At 48.3% G+C, this 27,417-nt stretch overlaps 1 protein-coding gene across 1 annotated transcript in view; it reads left to right on the top strand.

The window, feature by feature from the left end:
* The window catches only part of LOC140393313 (golgin subfamily A member 7B-like), a 53,317-nt gene extending 28,077 nt beyond the window's left edge, over positions 1 to 25,240 (top strand). Inside the window, exon 5 of the mRNA XM_072479634.1 lies at positions 23,938 to 25,240. Within this exon, the coding sequence (XP_072335735.1) occupies positions 23,938 to 23,967 (30 nt within the window). The 3' untranslated portion in view covers positions 23,968 to 25,240. The remainder of the gene's footprint in view (positions 1 to 23,937) is intronic.
* Positions 25,241 to 27,417: the final 2,177 nt, after the last annotated feature.

Genomic DNA, 27,417 nt, shown 5'->3' with positions numbered 1-27,417 from the left:
TGCTTTGTGCCTCCTTATCTCTGTAACGTCCTTCAGCGCTGATGTGTTGGGTACTCTGCTACACAGACGAACCAACACGGTTGCGAATGGTACAACTCAGTTTTATTACTAACATTTATTTACAGTGGTAAACTGGTTACTGAGGTTCGATCATAACCCTAGAATCTGTGGACCTATTCCTAATACTATCTTGTGGTGGCACTCAGCACATGGTGGATGTCTGAGTGGCTTGCTATGAGCTCTGTGCCCTGAGCTGTCTCCTGCTGGAATCGCCAGGAAGTGTCGTGTTCCCTGTTTTGTACTGTGTATGCTCTTGCCTGTGATTGGCTGTGGTGTTGTGTGTGTGTTGATTGGTCCGTTGATCTGTCCATCAGTATGTATGTATGTTTGTGCTATGATGTTTACCTGAATATCATGACGAGCGCTACACCTCTGAGAATTCCACATTCCTCCAAGTATGATCTCTGGCCCATCGTCTACGCCCTTGGCTCCAAATCAGCCAACACTGAGATGTTTGCAATAGACCAGGCAGACAGGAGCTCAATGTCTAATTGAAGCTGCCTGGGCCCGGAAATGACCTCCCTCAACTTCCTTACAGCCTACCCCTTTGACAAAGCTTCTTGCCACCCCGTCTAGTATCTCCATTGGCTTGGTTTCAAATTTGTTTTGTCAGATTGTTTCTGTGAATGGCCTCGGGATGTTTGCCTACAGTAAGGGATGATGTGGAGATGCCGGCGTTGGACTGGGGTGAGCATAGTAAGAAGTCTTGCAACACCAGGTTAAAGTCCGACAGGTTTGATTCAAATCACTAGCTTTCGGAGCACTGCTCCTTCCTCAGCTGAAACCTCAGGAAGGAGCAGCGCTCCGAAAGCTAGCGATTCGAAACAAACCTGTTGGACTTTAACCTGGTGTTGTAAGACTTCTTACTGTACAGTAAGGGGGTCAGAGGAGTGCAGTACAATAGAAACCCCTGGCCACAGGGACTCTTGTTTTAGCCACACTGTTCTGTTCGTTCATGGGAAGAAACTCTCTGAGGCTCAGTCATTGACATTTGCCGAAGTGCCTCGCAGGGGAAGAAACAGGAAACAAAGAGAGAAGGAAGGGACGGAATCCATAAAATTGGCAAGTGCGCACCAGGCTTTTTGTTGATATAAAGGCTTGTCTGTGACTATTAGATGCACAGAGAGAGACTCAGCCATATCTTGCACCGTCTGCTCTGCATCATAGGTCACCTCAGCTCTGCTCTCAGGTGTTATGTGCACCTGCAAACCTGCATAAAGGTCACATCGCGCATGAACGCAACACCCAACCTTCAGCCAAAGCCGCCAACACTGAGCTATTTATGCGAGACCTGGAGGACAAGAGCTCTATTATAACTGAAGGGCCTTCACTGGAAAGGGATCAGTCATTTTGGGGAGTGTTGGGGGGAGGGGGGTGCAATTCAAAGTAAATCGAGCCTGGCCTATGGCATGGCGTGCTCAGGACGTCAGCGAACGGCTGCCCGCTGCACCACTGCCTGAATACCTGTCAACACAATACAGAAGGTTCAGCGTGTGAACGGCTGGCCGTTCCCTGCCTAGTCCGGAAACAGAACAGGAGGAGGACAATCAACCCCTTGTACCTTTCCCCTTTCAGCCATCCAATTAGACCATGACTGATCTGTATCTTAACTCCATCTACTCACTTTGATTTTATAACTAACGTGCCGAACAAAAATCTAGCAACCTCCACCTTTCCCATTTTCAATTTACTCCGGCCATACAATCACTTGGAAAAGAGAGTTCCGGATTCCTCTGACCCTATGCGTGAAGAAATGCTTCCTAACATCAGCCTTTAACGGATATAGGGATGTCACTGTTGGATATGTAACTCTGGTATACTGTCCAGTAGGATCGTAGCAATGCAGAGGAGTAGGGATCATGATTCTTCCTGAACCTGGGATTGATCCTACTCCATAGCGCTCAGCTACACATCGGGTAGAGAGAACCTCGCAGAGGAGGGAGAGTTCCAATGAATAAATTTATTATTTCACATTTTAAAACACTCACCTCCAATTCATGGAGTCAAAGCGTTATTCAAGATCCCAAACCCTGCACAAACGAGTGTTAAAAATTGTACATATCCCGGATCAACGCAGAGATGACACTAGTTTCTATGCACAATCAGCCCATTGTACCTTTCCTCCCTTCAATTAGACCATGACTGATCTGTATCTTAACTCCATTTACTCATTTTGATTTTATAACTAACGTACCTGCCGAACAAAAATCTAGCACCCTGCACCTTCTGTTCAGTGCTTTAAAATGTCTGCTCCATGCTTCCAGCTCTTTCTGCCTGCAGCTTTGTTTACTTTGCTCTCAGCCCACACCCAGGCTTAACTAATCAAGCACAGTGAGCATCAATTGCAAACGGACTCATAACGAGGCCGGATTCTCCCACCCCGCTCGCGCAGGGATTCTCCGGTCCCGATGCAGTAAATGGAGTTCTGGCTGAGCGCCAAATTCTCCGCTCTCGTTGACAGCGGTGGCGGGGCGGGTGAGATCGGCGAATCCCGGCCAGAGCTAACCACAGAACAGTTGAATATCACAGTGAGCACTGATTTCACTGCCTTGGCGGTTTCCATTCTGAAAAGCTTGTTAATGTTTTCCACCACTGGCTGTTCTTTCATCTCTGCCTTCTGCTGCTTAATGATGTGACAGCTGGGATAGGAGCTCTTGTTAAGAAGTAGGTTCTCCCACAGAGAGACCCAGGCAGGCACAGTCAGAACCAAAATATCATTAACCCACAACCCCTTCAACACACCACTGCTCTGATACAAACTCTGATGGCTGCAACCTTTCTTCTGTCAATTTATTTAATTTAGTTTCAAGTTACCATTGAGTAGCAACTCTTGCTCTGACACTCCCTGTCTCCTAGGAACCAAGAATAGGGGGCGGGATTCTCCACTCCCACGCCGAAGTGGCCGCGCCGTTGTGAACGCCGTCGAGGTTCACGACGGCACGGAACGGCCCCGGTCCCGACCGATTCAGGCCCTGACAATGGGCCAGGATCGGGGCCGCGTCATCTACACGCGCCAGGCCTTGTCGCCCGCGTAAAAGCGGCGCCGCATAGATGACGCGCATGCGTGGTTGCCGTCCTCTCTAAGTCCGCCCCGCAAGAAGATGGGGGACGGATCTTGCGGGGCCGCGGAAGGAAGGAGGTCCTCCTTCAGAGAGGACGGCCCGACGATCGGTGGGCACCGATCGCGGGCCACCCCACATTTCAGGTAAAGCCCGGTGCAGGATTCCCCCTCGCCCCCCCCCGCAGGCTGCCCCCCCCCCAGCGTTCACGCACCGCTCACGACTGCAGCGACCAGGTGTGGAGGGCGCCGGGGGGAACCCGCCGTTTTGGCCTGGCCACTCGGCCCATCCGGGCCTCAGAATAGCGGGGGTGCCGGAGAATCGCCATTTTCGGTGTCTCCGGCGATTCTCCGGCCTACGGCCCGCGAAACTCGACCGGGCCGTTCCCGCCGCTTGGGAGAATCGCGGGAGGGCGTCGGACCGGCGTCCCCGGAAATTTTGGCGGCCCAGGCGATTCTCCCAACCAGCGTGGGAGTGGAGAATCGCGCCCAGGAACTTTGATTTAGTTGACTGCTGCCCAATATGTTATTGTAGATAAAAATGATATGTTGATTCAAGTGAGGGATGCGCATATCCTGTTGAAATATTCAGCACCAAGTCCAGCAGGTGGGTCTTACTCAGAGTTACAAAACACATACAGTGCAGAACCAGGCTGTTCGGCCCAACAGGTCCATGCTAGCGCATTTGCTCCACATCAGTCACCTACCACTCATCTTCATCTCAACCTATCAGCAGATTCCTTTCTCCTTCATGTCTTCATGCATCCTTCCTTTAATGCACCATGTGGTAACAAGTGACACATTCAAAACACTCCCTGGGTAGAGAAGTTTCTTCTGAGATCCCTATTGGATCTGTTAGTGACTCTCTTATATTTATGGCCCCCTAGTTCTGGTCTTCCCTGCAAGTGGAAACATCTTTTCTGTGTCAATCCTATCAAATTCCTTCATAACCCTTAAAGAGCTCTATCAAGAACGTATATGGCTAGTGGCGGGAAGCCACAGGCCACTGATTTTAGAGAATACGGCGCGCTTACCTGCGCTCGGATGATGCGTCCAACCTTTCCCTGCGCACGCTCCAACACAGCGTAGGAGGAGTGCAGCCTCACCCCCTTATGACGGGGCCAGCTTGGGAATGCCCATTGAGGGCAGGCATTTGAACAACATTGAAGAGAACAGGCAACTATTTTAACAAGTGTTTTAAAGGTGTGTAGAAGTATTGTTTAAGCCGCTGAGTAATCTTTATTGCCACGAGTAGGCTTACATTAACACTGCAATGAAGTTTCTGTGAAAAGCCCCTAGTCGCCACATTCTGGCGCCTGTTCAAGTACACAGAGGGAGAATTCAGAATGTCGAAATTACCTAACAGCACATTTTTCGGGACGGTGCGGTGGAAGTCAGAGCACCCAGAGGAATCCCCCGCAGACAAGGGGGAACGTGCAGACTCCACACAGACAGTGACCCAAGCCGGGGAAATTTAACAGTTTCTTTTCCTCTTTTATACAGACATTACTGTTGTTGTTGATTCTTATAAAGTAGTTTTTAAGGTTTTCTTTATGATTAAAGGTAACCCTACCTAACCTTTGGACACTAAGCGATAATTTAGCAAGGCTAATCTACCTAATCTGCACATCTTTGGACTGTGGGAGGAAACCTGAGCACCCAGAGGATTCGGCGGTGGAACAGTGGTTAGCACTGCTGCCTCAGCGCCAGGGACCCGGGTTCAATTACGGCCTTGGGTAACTATGTGGAGGTCTCCCTGTGTCTGCGCCGGTTTTCTCCGGGTGCTCTGGTTTCCTCCCACAGTCCAAAGATGTGCAGGTTAGGTGGATTGGCCAAGTTAAGTAGCCCATTAGTGTCCAGGGTTGGACAGGTTAGGTTCCGTAGATAGAGCAAAGGAGTGGACCTAAGTAGGGTTCTCGTTCAGGGGGTTTGTCCAGCAGACTAGATGGGCTGAATGTCCTCCGTCTGCACTGTAGGAATTTTATGTTTATATTGCATGGTTCTCGGAAACCCATGCAGACACGGCGAGGATGTGCAAACACCACACAGTCACCCAAGGTCCAAATTGAACACGGATCCCTGGTGTTGTGTGGCTGCAGTGCTAACTACTATTTCTCACATCTAGTGGTCTCTCTGTTTAAACTTCCCCAACTCTGTTACGTTAGCACTAGCTTTCTGTTGTGGATTTATGGACACTAGATTGAGCCGACTCAAACACCTCCAGAGGAGTCTTTCATTCACGTGTTTGGACCTCCGTACCAGAGGTCAAAGTCAGAACTTAATCTCCAGGGTGAGTCAGTTTTCACTGGGAAAGACGGTTAACATCAAGGAAATGGAAATGCAATGCCCTGGGGCCACGACTGATTCCTGCGATCAGTGGAGCATTTTTTAATTCCGTTTTTTCCCCGATGTGAGCGTCGCTGGCTTTGCCAGCATTTATTGCTGGCCCACAATTGCCCCACAGAAGGTGGTCGCGAGCTGCCTCTTGAATCTCTGCTGTGCATGTGGTGTAGGTACACTGTAGGGAGGGAGGGAGTACTTTGACACTGCGTCAGTGAAGGACAGGCGCTATATTTTCACGTCAGGATGTTGAGTGCATTGGAGGGGGACTTCCAGGTGATGGTGTCCCCATGTGTCTGCTGTCCTTGTCCTTCTGGATGGTCGTGGGTTTAGAAGGTACTGCCTAAGGAACCTTGGTGAGTTCTTGCAGTGCATCTTGTAGTTGGTACACACAGCTGCCACTGTTCGTCGGTGGTGGAGCGAGTGAATGTTTTTTATGGAAGGGGTGCCAATCAAGTGGGCTGCTTTGTCCTGGATGGTGTTGAGCATCTTGAGTGTTGATGGAGCTGCACTCACCCAGGCATCAGAGAGTATTCCATCACACTCCTGACTTGGACCTTGTCGATGGTGAGCAGAGTTTGGGTGGTCACCGCAGGATTCCTAACCCCTGCCCTTCTATTGCAGCCACGGTTCTGTTTCTGGTCAAGAGTAAACCTCAGGATGTTGATTGTGGGGGATTCAGCAATGGTAATGCCATTGAATGTCATGGGGTGGTGGTTAGATTCTCTCTTATTGGAGATGGTCACCGCCTCGCACTTTTGTGGTGTCGTCAATGTTATTTGCCACTTTCAGCCCAAGCCTGGAAATTGTCCAGGTCTTGCTGCACTTGGAAATGGAATGTTTCAGTATCTGAGGAGTTGCAAATGGTGCTGAACATTGTGCAGTCATTCGAGAATATCCCCACTTCTGACTTTATGATGGAAGGAAGGTCATTGATGAAGCAGCTGAAGATGGCTGGGCTGAGGAGACTTCCCTGAGGAACTCCTGCAGTGATGTCCTGGAACTGAGATGATTGATCTCCAACCGCCACAACCATCTTCTTTCTGCCAGGTATGACTCCAAGCAGCACAGGCCTTTTCCCTGATTCCCGTTTACTCCAGTTATGCTGGGGCTCCTTGATGCCACACTCGGTCAGTTGCTGCCTCGATGTCAAGGGCAGTCACTCTCACCTTTCCTCGGGAGTTCAGCTCTTTTGTCCATGTTTGAACCAAGACTGTAATGAAGCCAGGAGCTGAGTGATCCTGCTGGAACCTGAACCGGGTGTCAGTGAGCAGATCATTACTAAGCAAGCTTAATATGATAGCACTGTTCATGACCCCTTCCCCCACTTTACTGGTGATCGAGAATAGACTGATGGGGCAATAGTTGACCAGTTTGGATTTGTCCTGCTTTTTGTGTACAGGACATACTTGGGCAAATTTTCCACATTGCCGGATAGATGCTGGTGTTGCAGTTTATCATGTGTTGTGAGGAAATATTGAGCAGGCAGATCTATACCCATTAGAGTTTAGAAGAATGATAGATGATCTTACTGAAGATTCTGAGGTAGCTTGACACGGCAGATCCTGAGAGGGCATTGGTCCTTATGAGGGAATTCAGGACTGGAGAGGGTGGGGGCATCATTTGAGTATAAAGACCATTCAAGACCGAGATGAGGAGAAATTTCTCCGCTGAAGATGGTGAAACTTTGAAATGCTCCTGCTGAGGCCGGACCATTGAATATACTCAAGGCCGAGTTTTCAATTATCTGGGAGTTAGGGTTTTGAAGAGCAGGCAGGAAACTGAAGTTGAGGCCAAGATCAGATCAACCTTTATCTTATTGAATGGTGGGGAAGGTTCGAAGATCTGAATGGGCTCCTCCTGCTCCAGTTTCTTATTTTTACTTCGACCCAAATTGGATCATCTTCGCGTAATCATTGAAATCCACAACACAGATATACATTCAACCATAGAACATAGAACATAGAACATTACAGTGCAGTACAGGCCCTTCGGCCCGTGATGTTGTGCCGACCTGTGAAACCACTCTAAAGCCCATCTACACTATTCCCTTATCGTCCATATGTCTATCCAATGACCATTTGAATGCCCTTCGTGTTGGCGAGTCCACTACTGTTGCAGGCAGGGCATTCCACGCCCTTACTACTCTCTGAGTAAAGAACCTACCTCTGACATCTGTCTTATATCTATCACCCCTCAATTTAAAGCTATGTCCCCTCGTGCTAGACATCACCATCCGAGGAAAATGATCTCATTGTCCACCCTATCTAATCCTCTGATTACCTTGTATGCCTCAATTATGTCACCTCTTAACCTTCTTCGCTCTAACGAAAAGAGCCTCAAGTCCCTCAGCCTTCCCTCATAAGATCTTCCCTCCATACCAGGCAACATTCTGGTAAATCTCCTCTGCACCCTTTCCAATGCTTCCACATCCTTCCTATAATGCGGCGACCAGAATTGCACGCAATACACCAAATGCGGCCGCACCAGAGTTTTGTACAGCTGCAACATGACCGCATGGCTCCGAAACTCAATCCCTCTACCAATAAAAGCTAACACACCATACGCCTTCTTAAAAACCCTATCAACCTGGGTGGCAACTTTCAGGGATCTATGTACATGGACACCGAGATCTCTCTGCTCATCCACACTGCCAAGAATCTTAGCATTAGCCCAGTACTCTGTCTTCCTGTTATTCCTTCCAAAATCAATCACCTCACACTTTTCTGCATTAAACTCCATTTGCCACCTCTCAACCCAGCACTGCAGCTTATCTATGTCCCTCTGTAACATCCTTCCGCACTGTCCACAACTCCACCGACTTTAGCGTCATCTGCAAATTAACTCACCCATCCTTCTACACCCTCCTCCAGGTCATTTATAAAAATGACAAACAGCAGTGGCCCCAAAACAGATCCTTGTGATACATCACTAGTAACTGGTCTCCAGTCTGAACATTTCCCATCAACCACCACCCTTTGTTTTCTTCCAGCTAGCCAATTTCTGATCCAAACTGCTAAATCACCCTGAATCCCATGCCTCCGTATTTTCTGCAGTAGCCTACCGTGGGGAACCTTATCAAAAGCTTTACTGAAATCCATATACACCACATCAACTGCTTTACCCTCATCCACCTGTTTAGTCACGTTCTCAAAGAACTCAATAAGGTTTGTGAGGCACGACCTACCCTTCACAAAACCTTGTTGACTATCTCTAATCAAATTATTCCTTTCCAGATGATTATACATCCTATCTCTTATAAACCTTTCCAAGACTTTGCCCACAACAGAAGTAAGGCTCACTGGTCTACAGTTACCGGGGTTGTCTCTACTCCCCTTCTTGAACAAGGGGACCACATTAGCTATCCTCCAGTCTTCTGGCACTATTCCTGTAGACAAAGATGACTTAAAGATCAAAGCCAAAGGCTCAGCAATCTCTTCTCTAGCTTCCCAGAGAATCCTAGGATAAACCCCATCCGGCCCAGGGGACTTATCTATTTTCACACTTTCCAGAATTGCTAACACCTCCTCCTTATGAACCTCAAGCCCATCTAGTCTAGTAGCCTGAATCCCATTATTCTCCTCGACAACATTGTCTTTTTCTTGTATGAATACTGACAAAAAATATTCATTTAGCACCTCTCTTATCTCCTCGGACTCCACGCACAACTTCCCACTGTTGTCCCTGACTGGTCCTACACTTACCCCAGTCATTCTTTTATTCCTGACATATCTATAGAAAGCTTTAGGGTTATCCTTGATCCTACCTGCCAAAGACTTCTCATGTCCCCTCCTGGCTCTTCTTAGCTCTCTCTTTAGGTCCTTCCTAGCTAACTTGTAACTCTCGAGTGCCCTAACTGAACCCTCATGTCTCATCTTTACATAAGCCTTCTTCTTCCTCTTGACAGGTGTTTTGATTGCTTTCGTAAACCACGGTTCCCTCGCTCGACCACTTCCTCCCTGCCTGACAGGTACATACTTATCAAGAACACGCAGTAGCTGTTCCTTGAACAAGCTCCACATTTCCATTGTGCCCATCCCCTGCAGTTTTCCTCTCCATCCGATGCATCCTAAGTCTTGTCTCATCGCATCATAATTGCCTTTCCCCCAGATATAACTCTTGCCCTGCGGTATATACCTATCCCTTTCCATCGCAAAAGTAAACGTAATCGAATTGTGGTCACTACCACCAAAGTGCTCACCTATCCCCAAATCTAACACCTGTCCTGGTTCATTACCCAGTACCAAATCCAATATGGCCTCGCCTCTCGTTGGCCTATCTACATACTGTGTCAGGAAACCCTCCTGCACACATTGGACAAAAACTTTGAATTATTAATTTCCCTTTGGAGTAATAAACTAGTGTAAGTCGTGGCTCAGCAGGCAGCACTCTGGTCTCTGATTCAGAAGGTTGGGGATTAAAGACCCAGTCCAGAGACGTGAGCACAATATCGAGGCTGAAGCTTCCGGTACAAATCGCAGAGAGTGCCGCACAATTGATGGTGTCACATTTTGGATTAAGGAATACATTGAGTCTCTGGATGCCCCTCGGGTGGGTAAAAGATCCGATGGCACTATTTTGAAGAAGGGCCAGTGCAGAGATGATGGGGCGAATGGCCTCCTTTTACACGGTAGGCATTAGAATTCCTACAGTGCAAAAGGAGGCCATTTGGTCCAACAAGTCTGCACCGACCCTCTGAAAGATCACCCTATCTAGGCCCACTCCCCCACCCTATCCCCGTAACCCCACCGCATCTTTGGACACTAAGGGGCAATTTAGCACGGCCAATCCACCTAACCTGCACATCTTTGGACTGTGGGAGGAAACCGGAGCACCAGGAGGAAACCCACGCAGCCACCAGGAAAAAGTGCAAACTCCACACATACAGTTACCTGAGGCCGGAATTGCACCCGGGTCCATGGTGCTGTGAGGCAGCAGTGCTAACCACTGTGCCACCACGCCGCCCCTATGATTCTGTGAAGAGTAGGGGAGTTCTGTCCCCAGTCTGCCGGTCAATAGTTATCCCTCAACCAACATCGCTAATACTAATTATCTGTCCATTATCCCATTGTTGTTGTGAGGGCTTGCTGAGCGCTAATTGGCTGTGACGTTGCCTACATTCCAACAGTGACTACACTTCAGAAATACTGCATAGGCTGAAGGGCTTTGTCCTGAGATTGCAAAAGGCGCGATAGAAATGTTTGAAGATTCCTTCACAGTTCGACTCTTCTCAATAGTTATGTCGGTGGATTCAATTAAAGTGGAGTGAGTCGGGCATCATTCATTGCTGTCCTATTTAAACCATGAACTAATCATAGCTCATGGAAAGCCAGTGTATTAATAGAAAGTGCTCGCGTTTGAAGTGACCCATAATTAGAGCTGCTTTCTGGTGTCAAGTTGCTATTGGAGGGTGTGAATGCGATGGGTGGTTATAATGTTTGGACAGAGACTGGAGCAGTCCCCCATCTTGGCAGTGCTACAATGTCGCTCCTATTCTCTTCCCAGCTGCAAGGTGAAGCCAGCACTTTCTTACCTCTCTGCCAGTTCATTGACAGCACGTACAACAGGTGCTCTTGTCAAGTTTCATCTTGCTGAAGTGCGCGCAAGGTTTGTTTTTTAAATTTGCCGACTAGGGCGGTGAGTTTGTATGATTGTACGTTAATGGGCAAATTACGTTTATAAATACGTTAGGTGGAGTTACTGGATTACGGGGATAGGGAGGAGGTGTGGGGCTTAAGTAGAGTGCTCTTTCCAAGGGCCGGTGCAGACTCGACGGGCCAAATGGCCTCCTTTTGCATTGTAAATTCTATGATCTATGATAATGCTCTTTTGTATATCGAATCGTAGAAGGAGGCCATCTGGGCCACTGCATGAGCCCTATTTCTGGCTCTTCAGCTGTAGCTGTCCAACCCCCTATTGTTTCCCCCACCCCTCCCTTAACATTCCCACACAGTGTGTCGGGCTCTGCCCCATTGTGTAGTCTTTCTTAATGAGAATATAAATCAGAGAATCCAATGTGGAAACTTGCAGCATTTTGATTTTGCGAGAGTCGGTTGCTTGATTTCCACTTTTTCAATTTTCCTGCTGTTGGTACTTGGTAAGAGAGTTTTCCTCCTGTCAATCCTCCTCGGAGATTTTCACAGGACGTGCGGAATGAGTGCAGTCGGCGGACGCATCAATTAAAGGAAGCTCAACAGATTTTCTTCAAATTAGTTCATAGAATCCACGGAATTCCTCCAGTGCAGAAGGAGGCCATTCGGCCCATCGGGTCTGCACCAACCTTCCGAACGAGCACCCTACCTAGGTCCACATCTCCCGCCCTATGCCCGTAATGCCAACTAACATTTGGACATCAAGGGGTAATTTATCACGGCCAATCCACCTAACCTGCACTACGTTAGACTGTGGGAGGAAACCGGAGCACCCGGAGGAGACCCACCCAGACACGGGGTGAACATACAAACTCCACAAAGCCACCCGAGGCCGGATTTGAACCCGGTTCCCTGGTGCTGTGAGGCAGCAGCGCTAACCACTGTGCCACTGTGTCTTAGAGGGCACAGAGATTAACGTTTATGTGTTCTAGTGCCAAGTTGACCGGGGCTGGGGGGTTGGGAGGGGAGAGGGGGAGGTGGAAAATGGAGTCAGCAAAGACAGCACATGGGGATGTGTACTGTTGGGCTAATGTTGGATACAATGGTATTTGGGTGCAAATAGTAAGGGGTGGAATTTGGACTATGAGGGATAAAGTAGATCGGCTGCCCATTACCTATCACTTGCCAGCTTCCTTTATTTTGATTTCAAAATTACCCCAAAAACGTAACAAACTGCAGGGAAACATGAAATGGGTGAATTTCCTCTTAATGTTGATGTGAAGTCGCTTTTGAAGTTGTTCGGGTATGTCGTCTTCTGAGGAGTCTTGAACTCGGTCTATCATCTTGTAGACTCGACTAGATGGCTTCAGTGTTTTCTTTCTCTTCCACGTCTTTGGCGTTGGTCAAGTTTTCTGTGAACAACGCGCTTTAGCAATATGGCCCCTTTTGACACAGTTCCTGCACTCATTTTCTCTACTCCAGCATCCCCGCTGAGTGTCCAACTGATGCACATCGATGACATGGTTGTATCTTTGGTTGTAACTTCAAGAGCTGAGACTAGGCATCTTGTCGGTGAGGTGAAGGGCGATCAACAACGTTTCTGGGCATTCCCAAAACTTGATGGTAACCAAGTCAAAATGGAAGTGGATACGGGTGCAGCTGTATCATTGATAATGGAGACAATCTATCGTCAGAAGTTAAAGCATCCACCACCAAAACCATTAAATGTTTCCTACGGATGTACACAGAAAAGGCCATACTACTAAACGGATACATTACGGTAAAAGTGGAAGTAAATGGACAAACAGCGGTGTTACCTCTCCATGTTGTCCGGGAAAACGTCCCTGCTTCATTTGGTGGAGCATGTTTGGGAAAAATTACACTCAACTGGGAGCGGTGAATTAACTGTTTGATTCAAAGAATAACCTCCAGCAACTTCTGGAAAAGTATAAAAAGGAGCTTTAATACTCACTGGGTGAAGTTCAACTCAAAATTAAGCCATATTTGTTTTTGGCGATCTTCATCTTGTGGATCTTCACTCGAGCTCCTCTCTATAAAGTCTCTTTTTCTGCTCACTCCATTGGCGTGGCAATTCCTACAGCTGATTTAAGAGTTACATCGCTTACAGTAAGCAGCTTCCTCTGAATAGCTTCATTGCGGATTCCAGATACCAGCCTATCACAAAGGATGTCATCTAGTGTTGCATCAAACACACAGGGCAGGATTCTCCGACCCCCCGCCGGGTCGTGAATCGCCGGGGGGCGGCGCGAATTCCGCCCTGACGCCAGCTGCCGTATTGGCCGGTGCTGTTTTTCAGGCGGGGGCGGGACTCACGCCATGCCGGTCGGGGCCGTTGGCAGCGGCCCCCCAGCTATTCTCCGGGCCCGGATGGCCCAAGCGGCCGTCCGTTTTTGGCCAGTCCCGCCGGCGTGGGTTACGCATGGTCACACACGGCGGGACCTGTCAGGTAAGTCATGTCCTGGTCCTTGCGGTGTGCGGGGGGATCTGACCCCGGCGGGGGGGGGGGCCCCCACGGTGGCCTGGCCCACGATCGAGGCCCACCGATCTGCGGGCAGCCCAGTTCCGTGGGGGAACTTCATCCTTCCGCGCCGGCCCCTGTAGAAATCCGCCATGGCCGGCGCGGAGAAGAGAACCCCTGCGCATGCGCCAAAATACGACAGCCAGATCCGCGCATGCACGAGATCACGACGGCCGTTCTGCGCATGTGCGAACTCGCGCAGTCCCTTCGGCGCCGGCTGTAGCGCCGCCATCCCCTCCGCCGTCCACCTAGCCCCTGTGACAGGTGAGAATTCCTCACCTTGGGGGGCCCGTTGACGCCGGAGTCATTGGCAGCGGTTTTCCCGCCGACGTGGGGACTTAGTCCCCGGAAGGGAGAATCCCGGCCACAGTATTTTGCTAACTTTCTTTACGTCGCCACGAATTGTAGAACGCTATCACCTCCTTCCTGGCTATGGCGGTGGATCTGAAAGCATTCTGCAATTAACTGCAGTCTTGGTGAAAAATGCCCTTCTAGAATCTTCATCAATTCATTGTTGGTCTTATTTCTCGGCTTTGCTGGATGGACTAAGTTTTGCAGTAACATCAAAGTTTTATGCCCTACTAAACTGAGAAATATTGCAACCTTTAGGTCCTCCGGTGTTTGATTTGCGTTGAGATGAAGTTGAAATCCCTCCTCATATGAGTTCCAAATCTCACCACCTTTATCGGATCCATCCTCGGTGCCATCTTTACCCACCATTTCGGATACTGGCTTCCAGGGTCTAAACTTTTCTTCAGCCTTCCTCCCTTCTGACTTTTTTGATGTATGAAACAAGAGGTCTCTTGTTTTTTTCTTCTGCCTGGACTGTGGTTTTTCTAATTCGAGCAGCACTGTGCACAGAATCAGAAATCCCCGTTCCCGTAGCCCGCTTCACTTCGCCACGTGCAGGGGTCCCCGCCGCCTCGCGCCTATCCACTTCCAACGGCAAGCAGGTTTTTGAAACTTTTGTTCTGCTTATTCACGGTTGTGCTTTGTGTTTTCTTGTTCAAACCTTTCTGCGTCAGTGACCCGGTGCCGAGAATCTCCTCCGCTCTCCTCGACGTTTTCACTTTTCTCGTCAACAATTTTGGTGCCTGGTCAGTTTTCCCTCGCTTCACTCCTCGTCGCCAGTCTTATCTTTTGTTAGATTCTCGATGTGGTGCAAAGAGAAAAGGTCGGGAGGCGCCACACACTTGGGGTTCTTCCAAACACGATGCAAGGTTTATTCAGGAGATGTTGTTCATGCAGTACAAGGTGGAGACCTAACGGCCGGGCAAACACTCTGCTGACGTCACCTGCAGATCATGTGACGTTCCGCCACCAGGGATGTATCACTTAAATGCGTAACAATAAGCACATGAAGGGCAATAGGGTAACCAGGGAAGGAGTAGGGGCCATTAGGGAGAAAAGAGGCAACCTGTGTGTGGAGCTGGAAGATGTAGGTGAGATAATAAATGAGTATTTGCATCTGCGTTCACCATGAAGAAGATCGACATAGGTATGGAAAGCAGTGAGCGGAACTGTGATATAACCGAACAGATTAGCATTGAGAGAGAGGAGGTGTTAGCAGTTTTCGAGGGCTTAAAAGTGGATAGATCCCAAGGCAAGAGCAGAGATTGCGGGGGCGCTGACACTAGGTTTCAAATCCTCTCTGGTCACAGGTGACGTGCCAGAAGAATGGAGGACAGCGAATATGGTGCCATTATTCAATAAGGGAAGTAGGGAAAAATATAGGTAATTACAGGTCAGTGAGTCGAACATCCGTGGTAGGGAAATTATTGGAAATAATTCTGAGGGACAGAATGGATCTCCACTTGGAGAGACAAAGATTAGTCATGGCTAGTCAGCATGGCTTTGTCAAGGGAAAATCAGGTCTCACAAATTTGGTTGAATATTTCGAGGAGGTGACCAGGTGTGTGGATGAGGGCAGTGCGAGGTGTGTGGATGAGGGCAGTGCAGTTGATGTACTTCACATGAATGGAGCCCATGGGATCCAGGGCAAATTGGCAAATTGGATCTAAAATTGGCCTGGTGGCAGAGGCAGAGGGTGTTGGTCAAAGGTTGTTTTTGTGACTGTAAACCCATGTCCAGTGGTATTCTGCAATGATCGGCGTCAGATCCATTGCTGTTTTTAGTGCGCATTAATGGTCTAGACAGGAGTGTTGGTGATATGATCAGTAAGCTCGGAGATTACACAAAAATTGGTGATAGATAGTGAGGAGGAAAGCTTTAGATTACAAGGCAGTATAGACGGGCCGGTCAGATGGACAGAACTGTGGCAAATGGCATTTAACCCTAAAAAGTATGAGATGATGCATTTTGGGAGGACTACAAAGGCGAGCGCGTATACAAAGAACGGGAGGATGCTCCGAAATATAGAAGCCCAGAGGGATCTTGGGGTGCATGTCTATATGTCCCTGAAGGCAGCAGGACAGGTAGATAAAGTGGCTTAGTAGGTATATGGAATACTTGCCTGTATTAGCCAAGGCATAGAATATAAGAGCAGGGAGGTTATGATGGGTCTGCATAAAACACTCGTTAGACCACAGCTAGAGTACTGTGTGCAGTTCTCGTCGCCACACTATAGGAAGGAAGTGATTGCATTAGAGAGGGTGCAGAGGAGATTCACCAGGATGCAACCTGGGCTGGAACGTTTCAGCGATGAAGAGAGGCTGGTTAGGCTGGGGTTGCTCTCCTTGAAGCAGAGAAGGCAGAGGAGGGGGGGACCTGACTGAGGTGTACAAAATTATGAAGAAAATAGATAGAGTAGATAGGAAGAAGCTTTTCCCAATAACCAGGGGGCATAGATTTAAGGTAAGGGGCAGGGGATTTATGGGGGACGTGAGGAAAATCGATTTCACCCAGAGGATGGTGGGAGTCTGGAACTCTCTGCCTGAAAGGGTGTTCGAGGCGGGAGACCTCACGACATTTAAGAAGCATTAAGATGAGCACTTGAAACACCATAGCGTACAAGGCCAAGGACCATGTGCTGGAAAATGGGATTGGAATAGATAAGAGCTAACACAAACACGATGGGCCGAAGGGCCTCTTTCTGTCCTGTAAAAACTCTATGACTCTTATGACTTAAGACTTAAATGTTTAAATAACTTATACTCATGGCCCAGCTCGTCACAGCCCTATCTCGTTTAAACAGTCCATCTCTGCGGATCGTATCTCCAGCGCTTTGAAAGGCCTCAGTGAAATCTCCGCAAGGGCCAGGCTTTTGGTAAAGTAGAAACATCGGCTCTCAAACCTATCGCGATAACCTGGGAAAGCATCGCAGGCTGGAGCCTATTTGAAGATGGTTTCTGTACAAAATCATACCTAGCAGTGAAGAACAAGGATTGAGTCGCACTGAGGAGTTCAGATGGGTTACATACATGAAGAACTAGAAGTGACTATGAAACAGTCTAATCAGGAGATGCCAGGACCCAGCACGAGTGTGCTCCACACTTCTGGCATGGAGAAAGAGCAACTCAGTCCCTTATTTCTGTTGCAGTCATTTCCTGTTGATACTCTGTCACTGGTTAAATATGGTCAGACTGAGCGAGATCACAGGACATTTTCCCATAAGACCATAAGTCTTAGGAGCAAAATTAGGACACTCGGCCCATCGAGTCTGATCCACCATTCAATCATGGCTGATATTTTTCTCATCCCCATTCTCCTGCCTTCTCACAATAACCCCTGATCCCCTTATTAATCAATTTATCTCAGAGATAGATATTAATCTATCTCTGTCTTGAAGAGACTCAGTGATTTGGCCTCCGCAGCCTTCTGCGGAAAAGAGTTCCACAGATTCGCCACGCTCTGGCGGAAGAAATTCCTCCTCATCTCTGTTTTAAAGGATCATCCCTTTAGTCTGAGATTCTGTCCTCTGCTTCTAGTTTCTCCTACTAGTGAAAATATCCTCTCCACGTCCACTCTATCCAGACCTCGCAGTGTCCTGTAAGTTTCAATTAGATCCCTCCTCATCCTTCTAAACTCCAAAGAGTACAGACCCAGAGTCCTCAACCGTTCCTCGTACGACAAGCTCTTCATTCCAGGGATCATTCTTGTGAACCTCCTCTGGACCCTTTCCAAGGCCAGCACATCCTTCCTTAGATACGGGGCCCAAAACTGCTCACAATACTCCAAATGGGGTCTGACCAGAGCCTTATACAGCCTCAGTAGTACATCCCTGCTCTTGTATTCTAGCCCTCTCGACATGAATGGCAACATTGCATTTGCCTTACTAACTGCCGACTGAACCTGCACGTTAACCTTAAGAGGATCCCAAGCTAGACTCACATGCGACACAAGATGTGAGGAACAGAGTCGGATCTCGGTGGCCAAAGCACAAAATGACCACAGAGAACTGGCAGCTCGTCACAGAGACTATCGTTGCATGGAAGAAAACCTCATTGCTGGTTTTGCTTATGGAGCCAAGGAACTGGCTGAGCTCAGAAGGTCAGTGTTGCATCTTTGAAGTGAATAATCAGTTTTTAAACAAATCAGCACTGTTGACCCCCTGCAGGGTCAACTCAGATGCCATGGTGAATTCGAATTCAATTTAAAAAAGTTTGGAATTAAAAGTCGAGGTACGGCTGTGTAACTGTTGTTGCAAAAAAACATCTGGTTCACTAATGTCCTTTTAGGGGTTGACTCTTAAATGCCCTCAGGGATGGGCAATAAATGCTAGCTCAGCCAGCAACGCCCACATCCCATGAGCGAATAAAACAACAAAAGAAAAGCTCCCCCGAGGAGACATTTTATAATAACTACACCTAAATATGGAGCATCTTTCATATAAAAGTGGGCAAGTGGCCGTATGGACCAGTCCAGGAAAAGGAGGGAATCGGACGTGCCACCAAAGGTTTGCCACAACAGAGGATGTCTGGGTAGACTGTGCTGGAAGTGAGGCAGCCAATGTGTAAACAGCCAAGTGCTACAAATAATAATGCGATCATTAGAGCTGATTACCTGAATGTTTGTCTCATCGCTGTTTGGGCGATCCTGCTGATCTCCGTTTTAGCGGCCCTCCCCACCCCGATTCATTTTTAACACTCGCCCTGGGAGTTGTCCCCCTCACTGCAGTGAACTGTTTGTCTGGAGTGACTTCATTGATCACCTGAATAGCTGGTGTGGAGCTATGCATCGCTGTATATACACAAGGGGTTAATGTAAATACACTACAACTGAGTAACCACTAGAGGGAGCACCAGAGATGTCATGACATGCAGACATACAGCCAATGGATCATTACAACAGGATACAACCAATGAGTAGTCAGGACACCCAGAGGTGGCATTACCACAAGGGGGCACTTCACAACCCATATAAAAGGACAGGGCACACATGCTCTGCCTCTTTCCACAGACAGGCATCTAGAGAGTCCATCAGGGTTGATCAGCAGTGTGGTGTTGGGTGTTCTGACACACAGATGAGCCAACACAGTTGCATATGGTACAACGCTTCTTTATTTAAACTTGCTATTTACAGTTTGGTCTTTGCACTCTGCACGTGGGGGGCTCCCTGCTTGTGGTGTTTTAACAGCTCTTTCTTGTTCCCTTCTCCCCAGACCTACTGACCACCAGGTGTCGTGCTCGTGCTTTTTATGTGGTTGGTGTTCTTGTCTGTGATTGGTTGTGGTGTTGTGTACTCTGATTTGCCTGTTAGTGTGTCCATCATGATGTGTGTGTTTGAATATCATGACATCCCCCCTTTTTACAAAGATATGTGCCTACGTGGTAATAAATATGATCGTGACGTGAGTGCATCTAAGAGTGTGTGTGTGTGTCGTGTGCAGCATGTGCATATGACGGAACTATGTACATGGGGCGATGTCGGGTGCGTCACATGAATCAAGTTGTACCATAACATAACAGAAATGCGAACGAGAGAAGAAGAAAAAAAAAACTTGAACAGTTGTCCAGTCAGACGACATCTGGAACGATAAACAACAACAGGTTATCATGTAAAATTGTGCAACTTGTTAAACATATGAACTGTATTATAAGTCCAGTCTAATGGGCTTGCGACGAATTCGGGTTGACCGTCAGGGTGGCACACCACTCATCGGCTGGATTGATGGCATTGACCTTGTTGACATCAATGACGGAAACTCGGAAGGCATCCTGGTCATCTGCATCACTTAACTGGAAGTCTTGATGCGTGGGCTGGACGGTCCTGACTCGTCTGCGAGGTTGTCGAGGATGCGCCGGATCCATGGGTTGAGCCGCACGACAGCGGGCTGCGTAGTGGCCCATCGTGGCACATCTGCGGCACTGTCGGTTTTTTGCAGGACATTGCCCTTTTAAGTGTAGACCTCCACAATTGCCGCACGTCATGACGTCACGGCGTTCGTTGCGCCACTGCGCATGCGCAGTGCGATCTTGCGGTGGGCGCGCCTGCGCAGTGCGTCCCTCGTTGTGGCCGTTATTTTTGGCGCGCACCTGCGCGGGAGACCGCGAAAAGCGCGGGAAGCGGCCGCTGTCGTCCGGGCCGTGGGTCGGGAAGTAATCGACGGCCTGGATGCGTTCGACGTCGTGGGCGGCCTGGCTTGCCGATTCGACGGCTGGGGACCCCCTCCGTGCCAACTCGGACGCCTGAAATCGGGCAAAACGGCAGGTAGCATTTTCATGGAGGACACAGGCTTCCACAGCAGACGCTAAGGTGAGGCTTTTCATTTTAAGAAGCTGCTGGCGTAGGCCACTAGAGGCAACGCCAAAAACAATCTGGTCCCTAATCATGGACTCTGTAGTGGTGCCGTAACCGCAGGACTGCGCTAGAATCCGGAGGTGCGTCAAAAAGGGTTGAAAAAGCTCCTCCTTACCTTGCAGGCGTTGCTGAAAGATGTATCTCTCAAAACTTTCATTTACTTCAACTTGAAAGTGCTGGTCCAGTTTGAGGATGACCGTGTCATATTTGGCCTGGTTTTCGCCTTCTTCGAGCACCAGTGAGTTAAAAACATCGGTTGCGTGCGGACCTGCGTAGAAGAGGAGCATTGCAATCTTCGAGTCATCCGAGACATTCTGTTTTTCGGTGGCACGGATGTACAGGTCAAATCGCTGCCTGTAGAGCTTCCAGTTGGTACCTAGGTTCCCCGTGACTTGCATCGGCTGCGGTTTGCCGGTGTGGTCCATGTCCAGAATGGCAGGTTAGTAGGCAGGTATCGATCCACTCCTGTACCATGTGGTGTTGGGTGTTCTGACACACAGATGAGCCAACACAGTTGCATATGGTACAACGCTTCTTTATTTAAACTTGCTATTTACAGTTTGGTCTTTGCACTCTGCACGTGGGGGGCTCCCTGCTTGTGGTGTTTTAACAGCTCTTTCTTGTTCCCTTCTCCCCAGACCTACTGACCACCAGGTGTCGTGCTCGTGCTTTTTATGTGGTTGGTGTTCTTGTCTGTGATTGGTTGTGGTGTTGTGTACTCTGATTTGCCTGTTAGTGTGTCCATCATGATGTGTGTGTTTGAATATCATGACAAGCAGCATCACACCCAGCACGTGGCTTAGAGCAGGCTGGTAAAGATAGACTGAGTTACTACAGTTAGATTAGCAGAGAGTCGAACTCATTTAAGAACTGTGTTAATAGTTCAATAACCAAGTTGAACTCATTTCATAATCTGGAGCTTCCTTTGTCAAAGCATACATCAAGGAAGCAGTTTATGCTACACGAAGCAGTATAACACAACAGTTGGGTTAACTCTGAAGATCCGACCCTTGGTCGTTCAATGAACAGTTTGTTCCCTTTAAAGTAGATTGAAAGCCAAGGCAGAATAAGGAATGCTGAACTTGCTGTCTGGTGTCCAAAACGGCAGAAGATCCTGGCCTCGTTCACACGAGGGAAGAACAGGTTCATGTTTGGTTCAAGAAACCACAGGGCCCTCAGCCAAAGGCTGCAAACCATTTACTCGTCGTTCCTGACTTGCACGATGTGGTTTCCTGTGGGCACGCCAAACATCTAGACACGATTCGTACAGACTTACAGTCTGTCCCCACAGAAGCAAGACTGGCATCATAGTATCAGAGTCTTACCGCACTGGAGGAGGCCATTCAACCTGTCATTGCTCTGCTAGCTCTTCAATTCAGTGCAGAAATTGAGTGTCATTCCACAGCTTTTCACCAGAACCCTGGAAATGTGCCTTTTTCAAAGACCTGTCCAATTACCTTGCATAAGTTCTGATTTCACCACCTTTTATGGTAATGCATTCCAGACTTTAGAAACCCATCGTTTGAAGCCATTTCTCCTGTTTTCACCTTTAGTGGGCAGCACAGTGGTTAGGACTGTTGCTGCACAGCGCCAGGGTCCCAGGTTCGATTCCCCGCTGGGTCACTGTCTGTGCGGAGCCTGCACGTTCTCCCTGTGTCTGCGTGGGTTTCCTCCGGGTGCTCCGGTTTCCTCCCACAAGTCCCGAAAGACGTGCTTGTTAGGTGAATTGGACATTCTGAATTCTCCCTCTGTGTACCCGAACAGGCGTCGGAGTGTGGCGACTAGGGGATTTTCACAGCAACTTCTTTGCAGTGTTAATGTAAGCTTACTTGTGGCAATAAAGATTATTACAGTTCCGTTGCAAAAATATTTTAAATCGGCTGACCTGTGGTTATCAACCTTCTGAACAGTTGGTCTCTACCAAAATCACTCAACATTTTGAATATCGCTATTTAAGCCTCTCCTTAACCTTCCCTTTGATCCTGAGCATTGACATCAGACACAAGTAGTTGTTTCATTCATGGCCTCAGAACGCTCTCCTTACCACCCAGACTGACGTAGACCTGTGCTGAGACATATCCTACAGCACCCATTGTGAGATCTTACTCTCAGAAAGTCAGTCGCAGATCAGTAGAGGTGGAAACGTACATCAGGTCGGTGTGCATCTACGGAGAGATAAAACCCATTTAGGACCAGGGATGCTCCCCAGGAACTAAGTGAGCAGGAGTGTTATTGCAACATTCCCCCAGCAAGGTACAGGGTTGATAGGAAGGGCAAGGGAGATATTGTTATTAATCATCAAATCATGGTAGCACAGTGGTTAGCACTGTTGCTTCACAGCGCCAGGGACCCGGGTTCGATTCCCGGCTTGGGTCACTGTCTGTGCGGAGTCTGCACGTTATCCCCGTGTCTGCGTGGGTTTCCTCCGGGTGCTCCGGTTTCCTCCCACACGTCCCCAAAGCCATGCTTGTTAGGTGAATTGGACATTCTGAATTCTCCCTCCGTGTACCCGAACACGGAATGTGGAATGTGGCGACGAGGGGAATTTCACAATAACTTCATTGCAATGTTAATAATAATAATCGCTTATTGTCACAAGTAGACTTCAATGAAGTTACTGTGAAAAGCCCCTAGTCGCCACATTCTGGCGCCTGTTCGGGGAGGTCGGTACGGGAATTGAACCCGCGCTTCTGCCTTGTTCTGCATTACAAGCCAGCTGTTTAGTCCACTGTGCTAAACCAGCCCCTAATGTAAGCCTACTAGTGACAATAAGAAAGATTATTATTAAATCATCCGCAACTTACGCTTCTAAAAATTGAAGCCCTTTATGCATCCAGCAAAATTATTCCTGTTCAATCTTAGCAATGTCAGCTAACTCTGCCTTTTGCTAACGTTGCAATTGGATCATTTTCATAGCCCACTGGTTCACTTTAGTCTGACTCCAGGATATTAAGATTGAAAATCTTATTGAGAGGTTGAGCAGTGCTCTCCGGGTCTTCAAAGAGACTTCCTAAATGACTTGTCCAGCACCAACTTCCCTCCTGACCTCTCAGCCCGTGGAGTGAATGACTTGTCCTGGACTATGAACGGGGTTGGGTTCACCTTCCTACACCACTTCCCATTCCGGATTCAACCATAAAGAGGAGATTTAAATTCAGAGGGGCATCGATAGAGTTGACAGGGAGAAACAGTTTGCCGGGGCAGTGAGGTTGGCGACCCAAGGAAGCAGGTGGAAGATAATTGCCGCAAAGTCTAAGGTGGAGGCTGTTTCAATAATGGCTTTCAAAAGAAAATTAGATGAATAACTGAAAAGGAAAATAAAATACAGCGGCGACTGGGAGAGAATGGGGTTGGTGTTGGGAATAATTGGATAGCTACTTCAAAAAGCAAGTATAGGCTCGATGGGCCCTTTGCTGAATGATTTCACTCAGAATCCATATAACGAAAAGGAAGAGAAGACTGGGCGAGAGGTGAACCTAGGTCACAGAGGTGAGAGGTCAGAGGTGAACGCACAACGTTCCAACTCCTTGGAAACACGTCACTGATAAAAGTTTGAGGGTCAGAGGGTTTTCCGTCCCTCCTTTTTTCGGGGTTTTGTTGCCAAGCTTAAAATCAAAGATTTTTTTCCTTGAAACATTTTGGATGTTTAGGTTATGCCGCTCACATCGGTGGACTATTGAAGGAGCAAGCACCAGATTCTTTCACTGAATGCTTAAGATTGCATTGGGTATGAAGCTTTGAACACCAATAAAGAACAAATGATTGGATACCATTCTCCAGACAAATGAGTTGCTACCCCAGAATAAATGATTTAGTAGCATTCACTATGCATGAAGACACTTTATAAGGGGAGCTGATGGAATGGTAGCATTGTCACCAGAGCACTGATCCCGAGACCCAATGCGCTGGGGACCAGGTGGTGGAAATTGAATCCAACAAATATCTGGAATTAAATATCAAATGATGACCATGAAACCACTTGTTGCAAAAACCCATCGATCCTTTAGGGTTGTGGTTCCCAACTGTGCTGTGAGGACCCCCCCCCCCCCCCCCCAATGTGTGCCATGAAAAAAGATTCAAAGATCATGTAATTAAACTGAAACTAATCTTTGTTTTCAGCTCTGTTTTGGCGTCGCCAAGATCTGATGAATCTTGGGCCTCGTGTGGTGTGTTTTATGTTGGTCCATGCCCATGACCACAGCACCCGAACACAAAGGTCCCATTGCACCTGCGCAAAAAGGGAAAACTCAAAAAGGGTGCAAAAACCCTGGGAAAAGCGAGAGAGAGGGGGAGAGGTTTAGAAAAAAACAGGACAAAGGGCAGGGAGAAGGTTAAAAGCAAAGTTCCCAGTAAGGGAAGAAAGCAGAGAAAATGTGAGGTGTGCCTCAAATGTCTTTACAGTATTAAGTGTGTCAAGACTTGTAAAGGTTGGGGAACCACTGCTCCCGGGAAGGAAATCTGCAGTTCTCACCTGGTCTGGCCTACATCACACAATGCATCGACGCAACACACAAGCTTGCCACCCTCCCATTGATTCCGTCTACTCCCGTTGTTTTGGAAGGCAGACAACAGTGTCAGTGACCCCACCCACCAGGCTTTGCCCTCTTCCAGACCCTTCCATCAGGCAGAAGGTACAGAAGTCTGAAGACCCGCACATCCAGACATAGGAACAGCTTCTTCCCCACAGCTACTAGACTCCTCAACGACTCCCCCTCAGACTGATCTGTTCCCTGTAAGACCAGTATTCACAACACCCTATGCTGCTCTTGTTCATGTATTTGCTTTGTTTGGCCCTTGTTCCACACTGTAACCAATTAATTATTTGTCGATGTACTTTGTTGATTATTCTTTTTCTCTACTGTATACGTATTGTGTACATCCCATGCCCGCAGAAAAATACTTTTCACTGCACCTCAATACATGTGACAATAAATCAATCAATCAATCAATCAATCAACATGTGTCTCCAGATCCACAGCAATGTGGTTGACTATTAAATGCCCTCTGAAATAGCCGAGCAAGGCACCCAGTTGTATCAAACGCTTAAAATGTCAATGAAAAGGAATGAAACCAGACGGGCCATCCAGCATCAACCTTGGCATTGGAAACAACAACGGCAAACTCAGTCCTGTCACCCTGCAACGTCCTTACTAACATCTGGGGGCTTTTGCCAAAGTTGGGAGTGCTGCCTCACAGACTAGTCAAGCAACAGCCTGACCTAGTCATACTCACGGAATCATATCTTCCAGATAATGTCCCAGACACCATTCCTGGGTATGTCCTGTCCCACGGAGGTCCTGGCCGCACAGTGTTATACAGTCGGGAGGGAATTGCCCTGGGAGTCCTCAACATCAACTCTGGACCCCATTAAGTCGCATGGCTTCAGGTCAAACATGGGCAAGGAAACCTCCTGCTCATTACCACATACCGGCCACCATCAGCTGATGAATTAGGACTCGTCCATGTTGAACATCTCTTGGAAGAAGTGGTGAGGGTGGCAAGGGTACAGAATATGCTCTGGGTGGGGGAATTCAGTGTCCATCACCAAGATTGACTTGGTAGCACCACTAGTGAGCGAGCTGGCCGGGACCTAAAGGACATAGCTGTTAGACTGGGCCTGTGACAGGTGGCGAGGAAACCTCGCCCTCACCAACCTGCTTGCCGCAGATGCATCTGCCCATGACAACATCGGCAGGAGTGATCACTGCACAGTGCTTGTGGAAATGAAGTCCTATCTACCATTGAGAATACTCTCCATCATGTGTGGCACTACCACCATGTCAACTGGGATAGATTCAGAACAGATCTAGCAACTCAAGCCTGGGAATCCGTGAGGCTGGGGGCCATCAGCAGCAGCAGAATTATACTCAACCACCACCTGTAACCTCATGGCCCGGCATAGTCCCCACTCCACCATAACCATTAAGCCAGGGGATCAACCCTGGTTCAAAGAAGGGTGCAGAAGAGCATGCCAGGAGCAACATCAGGGATAGCGAAAAATGATTTGTCAACCTGGTGAAGCTACAACACAGGACTACTTCATATCAGACAACATAAGCAGAAAGTGACAGATAGAACCAAGCGATCTAACAACCAATGCATCAGAATTAAGTTCTCTCATCCAGCCACATCCAGTCGTGAATGGTGATGGACAATTAAACAACTCACTGAAGGAGGAGGCACTACAAATATCTCCATCCTCAATGATGGAGGAGCCCAGTACATCAATGCAAAAGACAAAGCTGAAGCATTTGCAATAATCTTCAGCCAGAAGTGCCGAGTGAATGATCCATCTCGGTCTCCTCCGGAGGTCCCCAGCATCACAGATGTCTGCCTTCAGCCAATGTGATTCACCCCGCGTGATATTAGGAAGGAAACAGCTGAAGGTACTGGATACTGCAAAGGCTATGGGCCCTGACAATATTCTGGCAATAATACTGAAGATCCGTGCTCCAGAACGTTCCACAACCCTAACCAAGCTGTTCCAGTACAGCTACAACACTGGCTCCTCCCCGTAGTGTGTGCAATTGCCCAGGTGTGCTCTGTACACAAAAGCAGGACAAATCCAATCAGGCCAATTATCATAGAATTTACAGTGCAGAAGGAGGCCATTCGGCCCATCGAGTCTGCACCGGCTCTTTGAAAGAGCACCCTACCCAAGCCCACACCTCCACCCTATCCCCATAACCCAGTAACCCCACCCAACACTAAGGGCAATTTTGGACACTAAGGGCAATTTAGTACGGCCAATCCACCTAACCTGCACATCTTTGGACTGTGGAAGGAAACCGGAGCACCCGGTGGAAACCCATGCAGACACGGGGAGAACGTGCAGACTCCGCACAGACAGTGACCCAAGCCGGGAATCGAACCTGGGACCCTAAAGCTGTGAAGCAATTGTACTAACCACCATGTTACCGTGCTGCCCCTACGTCCTTATCAGTCTACACTCAGTCATCGGTAAAGCCAGTGACCCGGGTTCAATTCTGACCTTGAGTGACTGTGCGGAGTCTGCACGTTCTCCCCGTGCTTGTGTGGGTTTCCTCCGGGTGCCCCGGTTTCCTCCCACAGTCCAAAGATGTGCAGGTTAGGTGGATTGGCCATGCTAAATTGCCCCTTAGTGTCCAATG

Source organism: Scyliorhinus torazame, chromosome 16 (assembly GCF_047496885.1).
Source record: "Scyliorhinus torazame isolate Kashiwa2021f chromosome 16, sScyTor2.1, whole genome shotgun sequence".
Classification (NCBI taxonomy): Eukaryota; Metazoa; Chordata; class Chondrichthyes; order Carcharhiniformes; family Scyliorhinidae; genus Scyliorhinus; species Scyliorhinus torazame.
The sequence above is the reverse complement of the archived record's forward strand: the minus strand, read 5'-3'. Positions and strand labels throughout refer to the sequence as shown.